At 43.1% G+C, this 15728-nt stretch overlaps 2 protein-coding genes and 1 long non-coding RNA gene across 3 annotated transcripts in view; 1 reads left to right on the forward strand and 2 right to left on the reverse strand.

Annotated features, from left to right (window-relative positions):
• Window positions 1-6758, reverse strand: ZDHHC12 (zDHHC palmitoyltransferase 12). The gene is made up of 5 exons (XM_084493913.1): window positions 5351-6758; window positions 4773-4909; window positions 3699-3785; window positions 2659-2825; window positions 1-2065 (listed from the first exon to the last, which is right to left on the reverse strand). Exons 1-5 carry the CDS (start codon window positions 5433-5435, stop codon window positions 1756-1758), a joined length of 786 nt encoding a protein of 261 aa, XP_084350039.1. The 5' UTR covers window positions 5436-6758; the 3' UTR covers window positions 1-1755.
• On the forward strand, window positions 4793-9000 carry LOC311421699. The gene is made up of 2 exons (XR_014684962.1): window positions 4793-4916; window positions 6753-9000. It is a non-coding gene; the product is annotated as an uncharacterized lncRNA (long non-coding RNA).
• ZER1 (zyg-11 related cell cycle regulator) overlaps window positions 7868-15728 on the reverse strand; it is a 21540-nt gene continuing 13679 nt past the window's right edge. Inside the window, exons 14-16 of the mRNA XM_084493912.1 lie at window positions 14790-14887; window positions 14285-14387; window positions 7868-13202 (exon numbers count right to left, since the gene is read on the reverse strand). Of these exons, the coding sequence (XP_084350038.1) occupies window positions 13145-13202; window positions 14285-14387; window positions 14790-14887 (259 nt within the window). The 3' untranslated portion in view covers window positions 7868-13144. The remainder of the gene's footprint in view (window positions 13203-14284; window positions 14388-14789; window positions 14888-15728) is intronic.

The raw sequence follows: 15728 nt of genomic DNA on the forward strand, positions 1-15728 counted from the left end.
TGTATTTAATCTTTTAATACTTTGTATAGTAAAAAGACTTTAAATTACCATCCCAGTGCATTTAAAAAAGAACTACCAAACAGAGCAACACAGTGTGTTTTGAGCTGTAATACCTGATGACGATTTTTTATTCAACTGCTATCAGAAGAAACAGTAATTGCTAACTAGCAGACGAGCCATATTTTGGCAGGCACCACACTGACCCAACAAATTGCAGAATCCTTTCCGTGTTGTACATCATTATTATGAAAATAATTCTTAACATCCTGATACCCCTCTGATAGGAGTTTCTTTCCTGAACAAACCAGACTGATGCAGTTTACAGACACTGAATTTGGTCAAAAAATAAGAGACTCTTCTACTGTTTCAATCTGCTTGTGGACTTTTGTGCTGTATTAGTCACTACACTGTCCTTTCATGAGTACTGATCAACTTTAGACCCTGAGTGCATCCCACCAGTGTGCCAGATGTGTTCTTGAGCTGGCATTAATTTCTGTGTCAAAGCAATTAAGGCACAAAATAATATTAACTACGTTGTTGGGTAGTTTTGTTGTTGTTTTTTAAACAGAAAAGAGTCGGGACTAAAATTCACACCACAGGCTTTTCTGCTTTTAAGACTAAAATTGCACATTCTAACTTTCCCTTTAGTCCTTCACAGAAACTTAAGTAGGAACCATTACAATGGAAAACAAGTAAGCTTGCTGCTGTCCTGGGATGCTATCAGCACCCACTAATCCCATAGAAACAAATAGGATGTAGAACCTTTTATTTGAATGTTCCTTTCCACTGATACTTTTTATTTCATTACAATTTTACTAATATGCTGAGGTAGTAGCATTACCAATGGTATTATTTGAGCCAGGCAAGAAGTACACTCCTCTGTTACTGGCTCTTTCCCTGTTAGCTACAGCGATGGCCTAGAGCATGAGGTTATCTGCAGAAATAATTTAGTAGGCAAGTATTGCTTTTCTGTCAACAGAAAAGTGGATGCCATCATTCTTTGCAGAATTCGTTCAAGATACCCTGCGAATTGTTAATATCAACATAGAGAGGAAAAAAACAACTTTTAGGATGTTGGTCAGGGTATTGCAAAGGATAGATTAATTATTTCATAAGCTGAATTTGGTGTCTTACAGCTGTTTCTCATGCACATTAATACTATAAAACCTCAAATCTGTGGAAGAGCATGAAATTTAGGCATGTAGTCAAAATGAAATTTGCTTTTGACTGTCCAAATATTTACTCAAATATTTCTATTATGTGCCCAACGCTATTGACAAAAGGCACTGCAGTTTTCACAGTGAAAACTATGTTGAAGAAAGGCCACAGGAATGATATTGATTCTGGTTGGTTTGTTTGTAATGGCTGCTGTTCCTTAGCAGCAAATGGAGAGGAAAGTTAATGGAAGGTACATGGCTGTTCACACTTTTCTTGCATCTTTTATAGGGAGATACGGATGCAGCTAAAAGAAGGAAGTAAATTTGGAGAGATATTATTGCTCAGGCCAGTATTCACCCTCTGGCCTTCCCAGAACCAGTCTCTCTCCTATAACAGTGTTATTTGTGTATAAAAAATAACCCTGACCATCCTTCTTGAAATGTAACTTGTGTTTATGGATGAACAGGTTGTGGAACAGGTTGCATAGTTGATGACGTACTAAGTTCCATGCAAGGAAATAGGAGAGATTGCATTAGTAAAGTTTTATCCAGCAACCTGCAGATATCTTGGCATTCCACTGAGAAGGTACTACTGTGACTAGACGGGCTCATAGTTCCTGTGAAAATAGATTTTCTCCCATGCAGTGAGATGGCATGAACAGAAGAATCTCCAGAGATTGAGGACTACCCCTTGGTCAAATGGATTCTCCAACTCAGAGTGTCGCAGGTAGGAGATACGATGATATGACATGAATTCCCAGGTGGTGGTGTTGCATGAGATCAGGTAGAGGTGTGAAATAAGCAGCAGCAGGACAACTATGGTGAATATGACTATCAGGATGAAGGACATGAGGAGGAAAATGTTGTGCTTCAGCCAGTCCCAGGACTGTTTAAAGTAGAGGCCTGACCTTTCAATTCAAAGAAAAATGAATTCAAGATTAAAGATGGAAATCTAGTTACATAAACCAAGCAAACGTGATGTCACATTTAAGTTTGATTTGTAACTAGTGAACTTCTGATCATCAGGTACTATAGAGAGTTTAATATACTACACATTTTTAACAGACTGCAACAGCATTGACTTAAATTCTAAGAAATTTAAAGGAGGCGGTTCCCCTTACAGCTGAACTGCAATAAACATCAGTTAACTCCTTTCCTGAACAGGTACACAGCTGAAACGCAATTAGAGTATCCAATATTTCAAGTTGTAAATGAAAATTGTATTACAGTAACTGAAGCAAAATTGGTTAGCTCTTGTACTGTTCTATTAAATTTAAGCTTAAAACAAAGATGACCAATGAAACCCAAACTACCAGATTCTTTTCAACTACTGATCAGCTGTGTTGTTCCTCAGAAAAGTTGATCTCCAGAATGCAAAAGACTGAAGATACAAGGCCAATCCAGCTACTGCTGCGTTCGATACAAACCCTTCAGTGGGGCTCTAGGAGCATTATGGCTTCTGTTAACTTTAGAGGTCAAAAGTGCTGCCTCCAGGTCTTACCAAGCAGTGTGACCTCCCCACAGCAGAACTACAAGCTGTATGCTCAAGTAAACTATGAAGAGGGGGTGATTCTTCTCTCCCACACAGTTCTCAATCCAGGGGCAGTGATGGTCATAACGCCGTACACAGTGCTGGCACACCTTGCAGTGTTTGGCTCGCATTGGTTGCTGCAAAACAAAAACAAATAAGGAAAAGAAACAAAATGCTAGCAATACTCCACTCCTGTTAAACCTTCTCCTTGGTAGAAGAGCTCAAGTACCAAGAACAGAGAGAAGATATAGCTGAGGAAAGAAGTATGGATGTCCTTTCTAGGCTTTGCTCCTTGATGTGTATATATGTTTTGCCAGCTTATCCTCCTGCAATAAGCTGACTTCTCTTGGTAGATATTCTTCAGGAATTTAGGGAAGCTGGGATAATGCTGGATTTTATTAAAATGATAAGGATCACTGTGAAAACAGGCATTTCTAGGCTTTAGCCAGACTCTTAAAAGCTACTTCATTTTGTTTTTTCTTTCATGCTATCTTTTACAATTCAGGCTAATGTTTTGTTGTTTTTAGGCCCCCAAACAAGCTCACAGCCACCAGCAGTTCTTGTATGTCATGCTTGACTGCCTGATTCTCCATCAAGATACCGTAAGGTCTGACACACATGACAGTAAGAACACAGAACACAATTTTCCCCTGGTGGAATATGGGGAAAGATCCTTGTTTGTACGAGCCTGGAGGGACTTGCTTCAACCTTGGAAAATTAGCATACGTGCCAGTGGTCATCGTTAGCTATGCAATCCATTTGGATCACTTTTCATTTTAGGACTGCATCTGAGTTTAATTTAGTTGTACTTTTTTCTGTGAGTTTTTCAGCAGGAGGATGACCTTGTGACAGAATTAATCAGCTCTACCATGCCTCCAAACCACTGAGAAGTGAGCAGCAATGGCAGAGCAGAAAAACAGAGGCAATACCAGCTATATAAAGATGTCGACAAAAATGCAAACTTGCAAATCAGTCATCCCCTTTTCTTCTAGTGTGTAACGAATGCCTACCTTCACCATGCAGTAGCCACAACGCCGCATCTTAATACTGCTTGAAACCTGGGGTATCACTATGTTTTGTTCTTCGTTCTTGTCTGCCTACAAAAAGAAAAAAGAAAAAGAGGTGAGAAAGGGAGTGAGGAAGGATGTTTTGTGTTCTCTGAAGTAAAGCAGCTACTAGCCCGCTTGGCATGACTGAGCTATCTGTATCCTCTTACTTAGCAGTTACATAGTGCTGGTTATCTGTCATTAGGAAAGAGAAACAAAATAATCCCCAGTGAAGTACTGAAGTTGCTATATAAATACTGTGGCATGAAATTCCACTGCAGATAGCTAGGGCACATCCAGAGAGTAGACTGCTGTAACCATCTAAAGAATGTTTGCATTGAGGCAGAAATACTTGTGGACAAGATACCACACAGATCCCAACTCCACACTTCAGGACACAAATAAACAAGGTTAGACTTACTTCCAAACGTAATGATGATGTTGTTTCAGTATAAGGAAGCATACTTATTCATAAACAGTCACCACTTACATTAACGATGGAAGATTAGAACTGATATTGCCTTGCAGCTTTTGTCCTACACAACAAGCAAGGCAGTAAACCTGGAGTAGACTCTGTCTGGTTACTGTAACTTTGCACCTCTGTCTACTCCACTGTAACTTGTTTGTGTATCTGTCCTCTGAGAGGGTAACAAATCTACAATCTGATAAATAGAGCGGCAGAGAGAACTTTCTTCCAAGGTTGCCCTTCAATTCAGGATTTTTGTACTCATACCAGTTAGTAAGGATTAGTATAAAATATAAATATTTCATAGAGTAGTGCTTTGAGGAAAGAGAGGACAACACTCCAATGGCACAATGCACTGAACATAGGGAAGCGTGGGGTAAAAGATGCACTTTCATGTGCATCTTTTACAAGTATGTGAGCCCTGTTACAGGACACAAATCAGAGACTGCCGCCTAATCTCCAACAGAAAATGTTTCATATTGTTTTTATGTAGCAGACAGAGTAGGTGAAAAAGAAAAAAGCGTATGGATTTTATAGCCCCAGCACTTGTTTACATTTGTGAAATAATATACCTTCACTTCCTCTTCAGACTTAACAAAGCCTGGATCCATGAGAGACACCTTAAAGTACAGCAGGACAGAGCACAGCACCAGCACGGTGAAGATCACTGGCAGCAGCAGCTCTCCACGCTCCACTTGCTCTCGTAGATCTAAAAGGTACCCCCAAAAAGAGAGCAGTGGCTCCTCGTGAGACATTGAGGATTTCTCCCCACCCTTACCGAAGGGCGACACCCCTCAGCAGCAGGACGGGGAACGTAAAAGCCGGTTCAACGGGCGAGCTTTGGGGGTGCCCATGCCCCGATTTCTCCCCTCCTAAGGCACCGCGTTATGCAACCCTGCTGCTCCCAGCACCCCAACAACACCTCAGCGGTGCCACCTCCCCTCAGGGCCAGCCCTCCCCAGGCCCTGAAGGACCCCACAGGAACGGGGAGAAAGGAGGGCAGCGCGAAGGATGGGGAACAAACGGGTCCCCCCCCTCAGGGCGAGGCGCTGGCACGGCCCCAGCCCCGCTCGCTGCCGCCTCCCCTCAGGCACAAGCCCGGCCCCGCGGCGGGCGGCCCCTCGCGGCGGCGGCGGCGGCTTCGCCTCACCTGTGGGGTGCAGGAGGAGCCCCAGCGCCAAGCCCCCGCTCAGGGCCGTGTGTGCTGCCCTCACCCCCAGCCCCGTCACCCCCATGGCGCCCGGAGGGCCCGCAGGGGCGAGCGGCGCCGCCCCGGCCACGGGCAGCGCCCTGAGGCGGAGCCTGGGCTTGAGCGGCTCGGCCCGGCGGAGCTCCCGGCCCCGGGACCGCTCCCTGAGGTGGCCCAGGCCCTGTGAGGGGCTGAGGGGCGCAGCTCCCCTCCCTCCGTGCGGGTCCCCGCGTTTCTTTCCTCCCTTCGCCTTTGTAGGGCCGCTGCAGTCCCTGGGTCTTCCTCCTTCCCTTCACACGCCGCCGGCCCCGCTGCGTTTTGCCCAGAGAAAGGCGCTTTCTTCATTTTCCCCCCTCACCCCCGGGCTCTGTACGGGCACCTCAGCCATCAGGCTGTATTTCCCCAGCCATTGAGGCCTCTCAGGGCAGCGTTACGGGTGACAATTGCATTTAGACCCGAGGGAAACACTGCTAAACGTATATAGCAATAAAAGGGGCCCCACAGGGGTGCACGGTTGGGAGGTGAGGGTTTGGGGTGCTGGCTGGGCGAGATGCAGCACCGCGGCGTTAACTCTGGTCACGCCAATTTATTTTTATCTGTTGCTTTCCACGCCCTGGGGAGAAATGCAGAGGCTGTGCGTGGCTGAGCGCATTTAGACAGCTCTCTTAATGCAAACGGAGCTTACAAAATGTCTGTCATAATTTGGGGAGGAGGTTGTCAGTGTGGGATTTGATCTGACTTCAGATGTCTGCAAGTGCATCTGACTGAGGCCGTTAGACTCCCCTGACAGCCATGGAGGGAAGTAGGCATGTCTGGAGAATGGCCCTCCTCACCCGAAAGCAGACATCCAGAAGTTGGTGAATTGCACCCTAGATGCGCTTTTGTCTCTTGCTAACAATAAAAGAGCCAAGATGACTAGTTTAGATGTACACATTTACGCTTTGAATGTCTGTCTATTTAGGGGAGATGAATCTCACCACAAGCCTGTGGAAGTTCTGAAATTAGTGGTTTCTCTTTAAACTTTCTTTGGCTTTAATGTAGCTCTTAATTTGCAGCTTTTGTTAACTTCCTTCCCAGTAAAAACTTAGGAAGAAAAATCACATTCTTTGCAAATTTATCCTCCACCACCTGAAAAGTAGCTGATTGCTTGTTATTGTTTGACCATAAATGACATGGTTTGAATTATTTTAGTCTATTTTAAGTGTATCAGTGGCCACCTGCTGGTTCCAGGAAAGCACCTGGTTGCACAGGTCACAAATTACTTACCTAAGACAGCTGCATTGAAATGTTAATAAAAATAACGGTCTAAATTTGCCTTTTCAGTGGTCATTCAAATCCTCTTGCTTTTTTAAAATTATTCTAGGTAAATGCAAAACCTACAGAAATCATCCCTCAGAAACCTCACTGACTGGATCAGTGCTTGTCAAACCTGGGAGTTTGGAGATGGCCCTGCATGCTTTAAATATCCTAAAAATCCTTCTGTTTCTTCAATTGCAAAGAAAACCTTTCAGAACAGTAGGAAGCTCAGAACAACAGAATCAATCTCTGTCTGCAAACAGGAAATAAGGTGGGTAATGTCCTTCTGCTTTTTGGGGACAGGTGTAAATTTTAAAGCTTAACGAAGGCAATTTGAGTAGTAACAGTATTACCCACTTCATAGTAGAAATATTCTGATATTCCAAAATAATCTGTCCTAAAGAAGAATATATTCTCTCTCTCTCTTTGTGATTAGAAGAATTTGGTGCATGTTATACTTCTTATCTTCTCTCACAGTTTTGAAACCTGCCTTACAGAGAGCAGAGTTTATTTCAACCCAAATGTCTCTGGTTGAAGTTAGGCTCAGTTCAGAAAAACTCCGTTAGCGAATTTCTGAGCAGAGAATCTAGATTCTTATGGCATTCCAGCTAGGAATTTCATGCTGCTGGAAGCATAAATTGTCTCTGTTCTCTTACAATGTGGTATGTTTTCAGCTCCCTACAGGCAGTTCAGTTTCACATAATTCCTTCTCTTGCTTCAGCCACTGAGAATCTGACCCTTTAGAGATTTTACAGTGACCATTGAATTAACTGGGAGTTGAACTCGTGCAGGACTGGGGAGTTAAGAAGAAAGTCCAGCTGACCTTAAAGCAGGTTGTCTGTTTGAAGTAGAGAGTCTTTCCCTAAGTACTCAGCTTCTGCCCATTTGCAACCCTTAGGCTGTGGAATGCTAGCCACAGATCCATTACAGAGTTCAGAGGCAATCTGTGCAGTCAAATATTGTTCTGATTTTTTCCCCCTATGTCATTTCATAACAATACTCGCTTCCTCCACGCCTCTTTTCTATTGACAAACAGTATTGTACCCCTTGGAGTGATGAAAGCAAAAGCCACTGAACTGCACAATCACATGGCAGTTCCTTTCATTTTTAATGAAATATATGACAACAAATGGACCAGTAATATACCTAAATAAACCACATTCATAGACCAAAGGAAGAAGACATTGTTAAGCACTAGGTTTAATACACAGCAGGTATCCCAATGGATACAACAGAAAAGTTAATTCATTCAGAATTGTAAGGAAGCAACAGTTGTGCATTATTATTTTTTGCTTGGTTTCACCATGTACAAACATTTGAACCAGGCCTCTCAACATTAGGCAGGTCAACAGACAGAGTAAAAGCAGAAGCTTGCTCATTATAACTGAGATTATGTTCTTTAAGCAAAACAAGGAAATACATATTTGGTTAGCTTAAAAACTTTTTTTTTTTTTTTTTAACAAGAAAGGAATTACAGAGAGAATCGATGACAATTATCTGAAACCAAAATAGTCTGTTAAAGCAGAAATGTTTCAGTTAAGCAGGAAACATCCCTAATTCCTTTTTTTAAGTGCTGTCTTCTTTTCCAGTCCCCATGTTACTTTCCATCCATCCCTGACAACCGTTACCCTCTGTGCTTCATACACATGGTTGTCGTGGAGACCAGCTTTTTTCCTTACTTATTTTTTTTTTCCAGCACAGGCCACCCTCTAACACCTGAGCAGTGGCGGGCTCCTCCCTAAACAATCTTAGCAAAATGTCTTTTCTGTAGAGCACTGCATTCAGGCAGTGCTCCTACCTCTGCTGCCCTACTGGTATTTAATTGCCTTCTGCAAGTGATAGGGGGAATAAGGTCACAGCTCCAAGACTTTTCTTGCCAGTCATCTTTTGCAGAGACCAAAGCAACTCCAATGGAAGTCCAGCCAGGGTGACAGGCCGGGTAGGATTCAGTGCTGAGGAGTTATCATTTGAGTTAGTAGGTAGGTGCAGGGAGATAAAAGCCATGATGCAGCCAGGTCAGATGAATTATCTGCATTGTTGCTAATGCCACAAATATCAGTGCTAAGCTTCCTCAGCTTGGTCTAGATGAGAAAGTCTGGTGCTGCCGCTGTTAAGCATCACACAAATAGATGCCAATCTGTATAAGCAAATCCTCCCACGGATCTTGTAAAATGGAAGCACTTGTGGAAAGTTGCCCACTAACTTGTTCTTTTATCTATTCTAGAGAAAATGGCAGACACCTGACTGACACCCTCCATGCTGAGGACTGCTGCATCATTGACCTGGGCCACTGAACCATGAGGTATTGTCCAGTCAGGAAGAAAACTACTTACACTGAAGGTAGAGGGTTCCTTTGTTGGTACAGTCTCTGCAGAGAACTACTGAGTTGTGTTCATGCTCTGCCTGCTAAGCTTTTAAATATTAAAGGAAATGTAGTAGTGAAAACACGAATGAGAGTGTGAATGGGACAACTACAGACCATTAGGAGTCCCTCTACCTCATCTTGACACGTAGTGAGCTTTTCTCCAGCTGCACTTTCATCAGACAGGTAGAACCCTGTTATAGCTTCCTAGGCTGGATTGGTTGCTGGCTCTGTGTGGAACTGAAGTCTCACGTTTCATTCCTTTGCTCCAATAAAGCTGGAATGTCTGAGAGCTTTCTCTGTAACAGGCAAGCGTTTCCAGAAATCCAACTTCCTCTTTTCATGTAAGACCTTGATAAAAACCAGCCACTTTGCCCTCCCCTTCTCTGTAGAATATTGATATTCCGCAGCTAAGGCAACTGTCCTGTTCCGTCCTGAGCGTTGTATCTACAGCAGCAATTCATTAACTCCTCTTTGCATCCAAAAAGTGCTTTCAGGTCATAGTACATGCCTTATGCCTAGGATACGACAACTCCTGTTGTTGCATTTAGGGAGACTGAGGTACAACCTAGCTTCAGACTCTGGTTCACAGGAATTCCTGGATTATACTTCCATGTTCAGAGAACACCTTTCACTCCTTACTGAAAGAACAATATTTCTGCTATAAATAAACAGGCTGGTTGTGGTTGTTCAGCCTGGAGAAGAGAAGGTTCTCAGAGGACCTTAGTGTGGCCCTTCAATATTTAAAGGGGGTTTGAAAGAAAGATGGAGAGGGACTTTTTACCAGGGCCTGTAATGATAAGACAAGGGGTAATGCGTTTAAACCAAAAGAGGGTAAATTTAGATTAGACATAAGGAAGAAATTCTTCACTCAGAGGGTGGTGAGACACTGGAGCGGGTTGCCCAGAGAAGTTGTGGCTGCCCCATCCCTGGAAGTGTTCAATGTCAAGCTGGATGGGGCTTTGGGCAACCTGGTCTAGTGGGAGGTGTCCCTGCCCATGGCAGGGGGGTTGGAACGGGATGATCTCTAAGGTCCCTTCCAACCCAAACCATTCTATGGTATTTTTCACCTCACAAAGCTTGTTGTCTTAAAGAAATTGAAGCTTTTAGCAAAAGCTCATGTTACTCTAACAATTATGCTATTTTTTAAAAATACTGTCTCAGGAATTTACCTGGCTTTTGGTCCATCTCAACATCTTACACGTAGCTAGGTGTAATAGACCAGTTATATTTCCCCCTGCCACTGAGCTTAGTGACAGATCTCATAAAACTAAGCTTTTCTGGCAAGCTGGCCTGACTCCATTAATTTCTATGTTGCTGGGAAATTGAAATATTTTTTTTCTGGTTCAGGCTCAGGTACAGCTTGCTGAGGATATGTGAGCAGCTAGGACAGAGGGTATCTCTACGTTGTGAAACAAAAGTCTGATGCAGCTTGGATCTTGATAGCTTATGATACCACAGTCTAGCTGCAGCAGGTGAGACTTCAGTAGTAACTCAACTTACAGAGGCATTAGTTTGAAAAAAAACAAACTTTTGGTGTTCTTCAGTCTTGAGACTGATGGAACCAAGCCATAATTTGTCCATTAATCTTGATGTAGTTTTGCCAACATCTCAGAGTAAAAAGCCTGATTTGCTGTGATTACAGTGCGAGGCTGAGGTGTGCTTCAGCTGTCTCTTCAGCATGGCAACTAAATTCTGGGGATTCTGCATTTAGGTTGCTGATCCCTCTTGCCTCTGTGATGTTTCCCCACTTCCTTCAATCCCACCTTGCCAACATAGTCAGAACCTTGAGTGCTTTTTGTCACTTGATTCAAGATTTTAGTGGCAGGAGCTTTCACTACATGGGCGTTAGAGAGGAATAAAGTCTAGTGGGTGGTACTGTCACATGAGACAACTTCAAAAGGAGAGCAGTAAATGGAGGATTAAATGAGCAAAGCCTGACTCCCCTAACGCGTGGAGGCTGGTAAGCAGTATATGCAGCCGCTCTTAGTTTTGCATCTAGGAGAACGATTAGCAAGTGTTACACAGAAAACATCATGAAATAAACTTGTCTGTCTCAAAGCTTATAGGGACACACATTCTTGGGGAACAGGAATCAGAGAGATAAAAATACATTTCAATCAAACAACCTCAAAAAAAAAAAAGTATAATTTGTCAAGTTTTGCAAACCATATGAAAACAATTCAAAAGTGACACAAAAATATATATAAGTTTGAAAAATACTTAAAGAAAAAAGTACAGATCTCACAATATCAAAACAAATGACGTATGGTTAAAAAGAGAAAAGAAGACATTGAGTAACACCATATTGGCAGAAAAAAAGTAAACCTCTCAGGGCAGCTGTGTTCTGTCATTTAAAGTGTCAGTTTGTGTCTCTAGGATCTATCTATAATGTGCTCAGCAACGACAGCATTAACTCTGAGCATTAGAAGAACCTGTCATAGCAGCGAGTCAAATCTGAGAGCAATGTAAGGGAAGAGAGCAGCGACGGTTACTGTGCTGTGTGAGGCCTGAAATGTCCTAAATCACGTGGCCATGGCTTCCTCTAACTGCAGATGTAAAATATTTTCTAAACTCATTTTTAAGGGAAGAACTGTGAATTGTGAAAGAACTGTGACAAGCAGGGGGCTCTTGAGCATGAACTGCATGATGTGGTGTTGAGTGCTTGGCTGTGCAGCAAACTTTGGCCTTTGGCTTCTTAAGCATCTTATAGGTCTAGAGTTTTAAAAATCAAGACCACTTTAGCCGGACTCCCTCTCCCCTACACCATATAAATTGGAGTAATTCTGCTGATGTGAGTGGGACTGCACTGGTGGGAATTGGATAAGAATAGGGCCCTTTGCTTCCCAGAAGAAGGGGAAGATGTTGGGGTGGAACAAGAGGTGCTATTTCACGAGATCACACTCCAAAGTGTGCATAGAGACTCCCTAGTCTCAAAAGAGGATGTTAGCAGCTCCAGTGACAGCACCTGTGCTGCAGTAAGCTTCCTATAAAGGGAGATTACTTTGTCATTGAGTGTGGCTTGTACCAATGCAGACTGAAGACGGGTAGGACAACTTCAGTCCGTTACTGGAACTTGCACTGGAACAAGCTGCTCTTGCCTAGGGTCTAAGAGAACTTCTTATGCCAAGGGGAAATCCACTTTCTGGCATTTGTAGCCCTTTCCCATAAAGCAGAACACAACTAAAAAGCTGAAGTACTGGAATGAAGATGCATAGCCCTTTGTGAACAAACCTTGTTCCTTGTTGCACAGCCTCCCTTAGACGGAAAAGCTCTGTGTTGCCACGGGTGGGTAACTGGTTTTACTGGTCGTCCCTGACTGTGTGAGACTGGGTGGGCTGGCAGATCCTACTGAACTGCCAAAGGGGACAAAACAGAACTCTTGACTTTAATGGGAATGTCTTACTTCCAAATGACCCACGTACACTTAGCAGTGCTTCTATTAAAATGAGTCTTCCATTAAAAACCTTAAGGGAATGAATTGACTTGAAAGATCTTTCCTTCCCATTTTCTCTACTTACAAATATTACTAAAAAGGTCAGTTCTCTTGGTCTAACTCTCTTGTATTGTGTCCCCCAACCTCTGTAAGCAAATAAATAATTTGCATTGCCTATAAAACCCACTGAGTGGCCAATACCAATTCAGGACTGGTGATCTTGCAGACATTACAGGACCTCATGCAATACAGCAAAAGGGAATTTTCTAAAAAGTGGGAAATAAAAAAAGTCACACTAGCGATCACACAACTAGGTCTTCAAGCTCATGATCATTTGAGGCTCTCTGTGTGGTCTAAAAAAAAGGTTAAAAGATACATAATGTAGTTGTCTTTGTTTTTTTTCTTTTTATACAGAAATCATACACACAGAACTTCAATCTGAAACTTCATAACAAAAAAGTCCACTAATTTAAGGAAAGCATTTTGTTGTGCAAAAAGTCCCTCCCCCCCTCCCCTGTTCACCTTCATCTACTGAGGGTCTCACACACACACATAAAGTTTCCTTCCAACGGGCGAGTTGGTAAGAAAGAGTCCTCCCTATATACAGTGAATTAGAGAGAAGCTGGATACAGTGCTGGCAAGAGGCACTAGGTGATTGCCTCTATCTGGAAGTGTCCATGTTCTCCTCCTTAAAGTTACTGCAGTGCTCTATAACTTTCCTATGGATAAAACAGGACAAGGAGAGAGGGTTTAGTTTAAAGCTTACTGCATTACAGTTGTGGGACAGGAACATAGCTTGGTCTCTATGTAAATATGCGCTGTTTGCAGCAGGCAGGCTCTTCTGATGTGCATTAAGCAATGTTTGTATCAAAAGGAGCATATTCCACAAAGCAACATAGAGTTTGCTGTTCATTCCCTTGGGATTTCAAGTCATATTAGTATAAATCCTCATCCATGAGACCATTCATTTCTCACTCTCATATCCAAATCATCAGATAACTTTGAATCACACCAGGAAGCGCATGCATACAAATGTTTGTTTTCACTCTGCTGTTATCTGTCCCTGCTTTTCCTGTTCTTCCCATTTACTGTTCTTGGACTGTCACATCACCACACATAATTTGCCTAACCCATGGTATTCTTCTGCAGGGTTCTGTCACCTCCAGCAGTTAGCAACCCTTCAGCTGTGAGGAATGCCTGCCGCTCACCCACCAGGTGCATATTCCCAGCCAATCTCTACCTCTCCTTTATATTCATCCTGCAGGCATGAAATTGTAGAGCTCAGTTTGTCAATGATTAGAAACTGCAGCTCTCTCTTAAAACTCAGAAAGAATGACTCCAAAGGAAAGTCATGTAATAATCTGGGGAAGTTCACAGCGGTGGGGGACTCTCTCCACCTTTTGAGAATCCTCTGATTTTAACTGTGCAGTCACAGTCAGCTCTTTTAGTGACAGGCCTGTATGATTACAAACAGGGACCCCACACCTCCAGTATGGACAGTAGCGATGACTGGGGACTATGAGAATACGAGATGCAATTAGCAATGTGGCTCCCTTATCCAACAAGCCACTCCTATAACCTATTTGCCTGGCATCTATGAACCCTCAATGACGTGTTTATTGCCCACCTATTATCACCTCTCTAGTCTTGTTTCTATCAGTTTTCCTGCTCTTCTCCCATGTTTGCTTCACCCCTTGTAGAGATCAGCACAGGCCTTTCTTTGGTAGCCTCACTTGATGTAAGAGTAAAAACTAACTTGAAGCTAAACTGAATGTTTGATGACAATGCATTGGTTTCCTACCGGGCCATTTCCTTGGTCTCTTGCCGTGCTGAGGCCATTTTAATCATGTCCTTCAGAAGGGGAATCCCACCTTCTTTGATCAGCAGTGGGCAATACTTGTCAGCTGCAGAGAAAAGAATAAAATAGGTCCTTGAACCTTCACAAGAGCGGAATAAAGGGTGGCAGGAGGGGTAGGATGCTGCTGGAGAAGTCTCAAAACTTTTTAACTTTTTTTTTTTTTTTTTTGAAGACAACCTGTTAGGGGTACCTTGGCTATAAAAACAGGACACAAAATGACTGAGAAACAAGAGCATGGCCAGAGGGATCAAAACATTGAAGGAATTTCCTATGCACTAAGTCTCACTGTTTTTTGTTTGGCTGTGCTGCCTGGACATTCCTGCATCATTCAGAGAAGGTTCTCTCTAACTACATAGCTAAATTGGGATGAGTTTTTCTGGTAACAAGTTTAGATTCACAATGTCAGCTTTTACAGTGCAGTGGGTGTGATTTTGAAACAGGAACTTACGGTAGACAGAGACCAAGTTATACAGTGCCCAAGTAGCCCAGTGCTGGCTGACCGGAGAGATCCCTTGTGGAAGAAGCCGAAGGATTGGTTCGAATGACCTGCACAGAAATATTGTAGAACTTGCTAAAAATCCAAGAGCTGCTTCTTCCAGCACCTTTGCTACACAGAGCAATACAAACCCTGTGCTCACAGAAACCACAGCAGTAAATCTATTGGCATGTCAAAGATTCTGGCATCAAAGCCTAAGTCTGTGTCACATGGCAATACTGGCAGGCTTACAGGCCCTGCTGCTTTAGCATAAACACGCTGCCCAGATACATAGCTGCAAAGAAGTCAGCTGATTTCCATCCTCTGTCAGTCATTTCCTCGTGACAGCTGAAACCCAGCAGCACGGGTCATTCTGTAGAGGGTCCAAAGCAAAATTATATCCAGCCAAAGCCAGCTGCTCACGTGCAATGGTTGCTCTGTTTCTTCTGACAATCATGTGTCTATACTGTAGCTAAGGAATTGGAATGCCATTCGTTCAGGATTCCTGCCAGGCACTATGGGAATACGCAGTACCTGACACCCTCACAGAGGAAGGACTTTGGAGGATTCCACTGGTTGTATTAACCCATTAAGAGGTTTCTGGGAACTGTGTCTATATATCCCCCAGAGGAGAGTGAAAGCTACAGCAATACACGTGTCTTTCAGAATTAAGGTGCCAAGGACAGAAGTCTCAAAGAACGATGTTTAGTCAATCTCAGATAGTCAGATTGTGGGTTTCTGAACTATGCAATTTCACCAGAAATGTGCAGAATGAAGTCTGCTGGGTTCCCTTGCTTCTCTCATAGGATTTGCCAGACAAGGTATTAATTTTCAGCAGCCTGTGTAACATGCTACATTCAGACAAATGAAGATGTGAAGCCCTCACTAAAGAATATGTTCTTGAGGATTTCT

This window comes from Aythya ferina (assembly GCF_964211825.1).
Source record: "Aythya ferina genome assembly, chromosome: 20".
NCBI classification, from domain to species: Eukaryota; Metazoa; Chordata; class Aves; order Anseriformes; family Anatidae; genus Aythya; species Aythya ferina.

Excerpts from the sequence above, each read along its gene's own strand:
- ZDHHC12 (XM_084493913.1), bottom strand. The coding sequence starts at position 5,435 with ATGGGGGTGACGGGGCTGGGGGTGAGGGCAGCACACACGGCCCTGAGC. Across the intron at positions 2,826-3,698 it reads GTGGCTACTGCATGGTGAAG|CAACCAATGCGAGCCAAACA; the intron begins GTAGGCATTCGT and ends TTTGTTTTGCAG. Across the intron at positions 2,066-2,658 it reads TGGGGAGGTCACACTGCTTG|GTCAGGCCTCTACTTTAAAC; the intron begins GTAAGACCTGGA and ends TTGAATTGAAAG.